At 35.9% G+C, this 6,021-nt stretch overlaps 1 protein-coding gene across 1 annotated transcript; it reads left to right on the forward strand.

Moving 5' to 3' along the window:
- The first annotated feature begins 1,317 nt into the window (after nucleotides 1-1,317).
- Nucleotides 1,318-3,978, forward strand: LOC131349156 (C-type lection lectoxin-Enh3-like). The gene is made up of 5 exons (XM_058384571.1): nucleotides 1,318-1,410; nucleotides 1,994-2,043; nucleotides 3,021-3,359; nucleotides 3,639-3,730; nucleotides 3,874-3,978. The coding sequence occupies exons 2-5, from the start codon at nucleotides 2,007-2,009 to the stop codon at nucleotides 3,976-3,978; spliced, it is 573 nt and encodes a 190-aa protein (XP_058240554.1). The 5' UTR covers nucleotides 1,318-1,410; nucleotides 1,994-2,006.
- Nucleotides 3,979-6,021: the final 2,043 nt, after the last annotated feature.

The raw sequence follows: 6,021 nt of genomic DNA on the forward strand, positions 1-6,021 counted from the left end.
CAGAAAAGCTTTACGATCAATTTTACAATACCTACAAAAATGTAATGTTTTGCTAAAATTTTCAGTAAAGCCACCAATGTTGTGTGATCCTACATTGTCACCTGCTATTGCACACAGGGCTCCCTTGTTGAGCTGGCCATCAGGTGAAGTTACTCCATTCAGCTCAAGGTCCTTTAAATCTTTAATAATTGGCCCAAGAGAGTTCACAACCTCAAACCTGATAAAGGATTATACCTGCATAGTCTGCATTCTTAACCAGCAAGTTATTTTGAATATTTATGCCATCCCATACATCCTAAACAATATTATCAGCTTGGACTCTTGTTTTTACTTCCTGCAGTTGTTCCCTCATGGAGTCAGAGGACAAGAGAGCCTTGATTGTGTTTTTGACTGGTACATACTGTGCAAAACATTCTTTGCCAGATTCATTCATTATCACAGACAACTGAAGTGCCTGTGGTTTTACCTCAGCATGTCTGGACACAGTAGCTGGATGTTGGCAGAGCATCTCTTACATCAAATGTGCCATGTTTAGCATTGTGCAAAGTGTTGTACTATGTCAACAAAGTCTTTTCCAGCAACTGAGTAATATGTGTGAATGTCTTCACAGCGAAGTGCACACATTTATTTGTAGTTTATTGCTTGAAATGAGCAGGAAGAAGAACTTAAGAGTTTGCTTTGACCCTGGAGAATGGAGGAGTATGTTGCCTCAACCCTGATGTGGCAGATTTGTGTCCGTTGTAAACAAAAACTTCAGTTTTTTAATTTAAAATCTTTTCCAAATGTTGGACTAGCCTCTCAGTTTCATTTTTGTTATTTAAATACCCGTTTGAATTTTCTTTTCCACTTAATTTGTTGACTCTATTTTTGTTTTATAGGACTATGGCAAATCGCCAGATTGTGAGCAGCCGAAAGAACGACAACATTTTTCATTTACAGCCATTAAGAATACACATCATATGGCCAATGAATGAATGAATGAATGAATGAATGAATGAATGAATAAATAAATAAATATATAAATAAATAAATAAAATAAGAACTGTTGCTATCACTGCTGTCACTTCTTTGTAGGCATTATAGAATTGAGCTTCTTGTTCTTACTTTTATTATTAATTCAGTGTCAAAGATTTTTCATCTATAACAGGTCCTTCACTTCCTTTCTGTGCTGAAATCTGAGGAAGACGGGACATAATTTGCATTTAGTTTGAATAAGGAGTCTCTTTATGTGAAAGTTAAAGTAATATGGAAATCAGGCCACGTCACACGTGTCAGAATCCTTCCAGGATTCCATCCTGATTTCCAGGACAGGTGAAGTAAACACATAAGATTTTAGAGAGTTGTGTGCAAGCAGTGAGAATCTATCAGAGCTACAGAAGAAACAGCAGCCTTCAGATTTTTACATCACAGGTATGTTTTAATTTTCTCCTTATTGATATATTAGATGTATGTAACATTAAATCGATGTTGCATAAATTACGGTTAAAAGACAGTTTAAATGGTTTCAAAATCAATAAACACCATCTTGGATAGCAGTGGATTTCTAACATCGAAGAATTCCTGCTGTGTTTCTTTTTAACAAATTACTTAATGTACTTAATGTACTTAATTCACTTTTACTGAATTTGAATTGTTACCAAAATTCCACTGTGTCTGAAATCTATGTACAGTGTCTTAATGGATGTGATGATAAACATTATTTACAGCATACTACATTTACATTTCTGGTATTTGTCTCTCTTATCCAGAGCGACGTATAAAAGTGCATAGTACATGACCATACTTGTATTAATAAGCAGTATTGTAAATGTTATTTCAAAGCTTATTTAGGTTTAAATAAGAATAAATGTGATGTAGTGTTATATGGTGTTTAGTGCTGACACCTGAAAGTTTGATTAGATAATTTTCAAAGGTGAACAAATCGCTTTGTACTTGATACTTACACATTTTAATTTATTTATTTTTATTAAGATTGTGATTTCTTTCTTCTCAGCTAGCCGTCCATCATGAAGCTGAATATTTTTCTTCTCCTGCTTCTCACTGGTGAGATTTATATATATATATATATATATATATATATATATATATATATATATATATATATATATATATAATATATATAATTTTATATATGTTATTAGATCATTTAATGAGAAATGATATTAGTGAATATCATTGAAAAAATATTTATTATAGAGTTAAAACTACGGCTGTCATTTTTTATAAATAAACAGTAAATTTATATTACTGTACCTGTAACGTCGTGAGTGCCTTCCCAAGCAAATCTGCGGCCAGCTGCATGTTTTTTTACTGTTTCAGTCCCATGCAGGTTATCACTCTGCTATTTAAACCCTAGTGTTAATAATAATAATAATAATAATAATAATAATAATAAAACTCTTCCTTGGGACAGTGCCTTTAACAATAATCAAATATTCTATTCACCAGTTAAAGTTTACTGTGTTTAAAAAAAAATAAAATGTCACCAACAGATCTGGTCCCAGTTGCTGTACTGCAAACTGCCCTTTATAAATATGACCTTATCACGACCAAGGTAAGCTGGTCTGATGCACGGAATTACTGCAGGGTGAACTACAATGACCTGGCAAAATTCCTAAGTGATAGTGACTGGCAAAGACTGATGACAGAAGCAGCAAACAAAGGTCTGCCAGGGCCTGCTTGGGTTGGCATCTACAATGATATCAATAGCTGGCGTTGGTCCTTAAACGAGCTCCCACTGAAGAATGTCCCTTATACCTGCTGGTCCACTGGACAGCCTGATAATTACGGTGCAAAAGAAGCCTGTGCAACTGTAGGTGCTTATAATACATGGATTGATGTGCCATGTACATTCCTAAAACCTTTCATCTGCTACAATGGTGAGTGAATACCCTGATACTGATTATATTAGTGTGAGTTTGATGGCTGGTGTTTCACATTTTAGGTTGTATCTTGTATGGTTCAGCTGTAGAGACAGGTGCTGATTGAGAGGTGACTGTCTGGGTACATTTTTTTCACAGCTAATTTCAGCGGTGCTTCCAGGTTCATGGGCATCACTACTCCTATGACCTGGTTTCAAGCTCAGGCTTACTGTCGAACACATCACACAGACTTGGCCAGCTCTCTTAACAGTTCAGACCAAAACATGTTAGTGCAGATAAAGAATATCCAGGGTGATTCGTGGTTTGGGCTCTACAGAGACACATGGAAGTGGTCAGATGGGACCATCGCTACATACCTCCCATGGTATCCTGGCCAACCTGATAATGCTGGAGGAATTGAGAGTTGTGTAATACTTCATAACGGAAGGCTCCATGATGCATCCTGCACCAACCTGTACGATTTCTTCTGTCATTCCTGTGAGTCTTGTGTTTTCTTGGTTATTGCTATTAAAATCCAGGTGAACTTCAAAAGATTAAAAAATGCTATACTTATTTAATTAATTGTCATTACATCATTTGTTTACATGATAGTGCCATAAAAAGGAAGTAAAATATAAAGCTATGTTACTTTATAATAATAAATACTTCTGTTTCTGTGTATAAATACGTTTATCTAGAGTAGACATGGAGGACATTCAAATTAGACCATTGGAAAAGGAAATTAATCAACTGCATGTGTTTGTGTTTATTCCAAAGCTATCTCTATAAGGAGTCAGACAGTGAGACTGCAGGTGAAGTCTGATGGCAGTGTGTTTGATCCCACTGTGCAGTCATCCATTTTAGAACAGGTGAGTCCCAGGACGTCTCTGAAATTTGGAGAACCTGCTTGAATTTCTTGAAAATTTTATTCCTTTAATCATGTATTTGCTGTGGCATGTATTTCTTTTTTGTTTGTTTGTTTAAGTAAATAAATCTTGATTCTGTTCTTTAGATGAAGCAGAAACTGAAAGAAAAAGGCATGTTGGAAAATGCTACAGTGACCTGGAGGGTGCAGCCAGATGGAAACATCTTTCACAAGATAAAAGATGACCTGTAACATCTAAATGCTCACCTTCAAATCAAAAAGATTGTAAACTGAGGGAAATGTATTTAACCTACAATATTTAGGCTCTAATCATTAGGGAGCATCTGAGGACAAGATTAAACAGTAGTAGATGAAAACACAATTTTTATTAATCTGTTTATAACACACCCACTTTGACTTTGTCACCATATATTTAACATCTGTTTTCAGTGTTCTGTCAAATAATTAATATTTAATATGTTCAGCTTTTGCTGCAAGTGGCCACTAGACACAGTGATAAGGAGAAAGTCAAAGAGGGTCTGTTCAAATACTGGATTTAATACATCAGTGTGTCATAGTAAAGAATAATTCCTATATAGAAAACAGTGAATGTAATAGAATAAATACACTGTGTGTACTTTGAACAGTCAGATTTTGCTTCTTATTTTTCCTTTCCATTTAGAAATTTTAACTTATTTCTTGTTTTATTCTATTTTCTGTACTTAATGGCTATACAATATATAAATTATATATAATTATAATATACTGTATATAATACTATATTTGCGAAATCGTTGACAAATGCCCAAAATCGATATTCACAGTCGATAAGTTCATTTCACACTTGCTTGGCTACAGGCTACAGAACTTGAGTCCCACTTCTGTCGAGGCAGCATGTTGGCTTCAGTCATGGAGGTGCACTACCTCATTGCTGCTATTGCATTTTGTACAATGTATTGTCAGGCCGCTATATATATCTCCCTTATATTACACTTTCACTTCAGGACTGCTCTTCTCAACCTGATGTGCTGATGATTATATGCTTCTTGGAAATCCTATCATTGTTTTTTCTTAGGACAGTCTATTACCCATTGATCTTCTGCTCTACAAATAAAGCATCCACTCTCTCTCATTCCTCCTCGAGGCTGTCCACTTCCTCAATGTGACTCCTCAAGCCACTGCTTGCATCATTGTGACTTAAACTTTGTGAGCTTGTGCTTCCTTTTTTGTCTGCTGCAGCCTGCTTTGTGCAAGCAGTTTCCCGGCATGCACAGCATGCTGTTCAGTGAGGTTCAATTTCCCTGTGTCCCACTTGATGCATATAGAATTTTCACTTTGTCAGATATTTCTGGGTTCAGTCCACTTAAAAAGCTATTTCCAAGTGCACCTCATATGCTGTCATTTGCCCCTCATTGATGTCATATAGAGGCAAAAGTCCACTGGGGCCAGTTAATGAAACCGTTTCTTTGTCTTGTTGCTTGCAGTTGAGTTATGAAGTGTCATTTTTTCCATTGTCATAGGTTACGTGCCAGACTGGTTGTTCCTGATTTGTGTGATACCAGTCCTTAATTTTTTTCCGATCAGGTGCCTCTGTTCATGTGAGGTGGGGCAGAATTCTTTGCAGAATAAATTTAATTGTCTTACTTTCAACATATCAGTTTGTTACTATTCTGGCATTGAGGTGGCTCACGGTGACTTCCTGAGCCCCCTCACACTTGGAGATATCATGTGATTGAGATAAATAGGGCTATGTCACTATGTGCATAGAGAAGTGTGTGCAAGTTGTATTTACAGCAAATAAAGGTGTAAAGAAAAGAGTAATTATATAGTTGTGCAATATGTGTGCATTATGTACAATGTATTGTAGCGTTTACTACTAATCAATCAAACGGAACTTTCCTCATTCATTGGCTTTATTCAAGAACTATAGGGTTGCTGTTCTGGCCACAACCCTCGCCGTACAACAACCAAAACAAGAAGAGCATGCAAAACAAAACTAGCTGCCCTCCTAACCTGCCAGCTAACCACACCCCCAAAAACTCCCCACCTCCCTTAAAGTGAACACCAGTTAACAGTTAGATCCAGCTCCTATTAAGTAACAACACTTAACATCCTCATCCCAACTAATGTCTTCAACACTGTAATGACATTACAGTATGTACAACAGTAACAGAGATAATATACAGTGTATATACTGGTAGTATATGGATAGATAAACTTGGGTAATCTATGAATTTACAATTATGTACATTATAATTATACTAGATTTATGTATGTGGGGAAAAAATTGGTCGT

The sequence above is a fragment of the Hemibagrus wyckioides genome, linkage group LG29 (genome assembly GCF_019097595.1).
Source record: "Hemibagrus wyckioides isolate EC202008001 linkage group LG29, SWU_Hwy_1.0, whole genome shotgun sequence".
Classification (NCBI taxonomy): domain Eukaryota; kingdom Metazoa; phylum Chordata; class Actinopteri; order Siluriformes; family Bagridae; genus Hemibagrus; species Hemibagrus wyckioides.

Excerpts from the sequence above, each read along its gene's own strand:
- LOC131349156 (XM_058384571.1), top strand. The coding sequence starts at position 2,007 with ATGAAGCTGAATATTTTTCTTCTCCTGCTTCTCACTG. Across the intron at positions 3,360-3,638 it reads CGATTTCTTCTGTCATTCCT|CTATCTCTATAAGGAGTCAG; the intron begins GTGAGTCTTGTG and ends TTTATTCCAAAG. Across the intron at positions 3,731-3,873 it reads AGTCATCCATTTTAGAACAG|ATGAAGCAGAAACTGAAAGA; the intron begins GTGAGTCCCAGG and ends TCTGTTCTTTAG.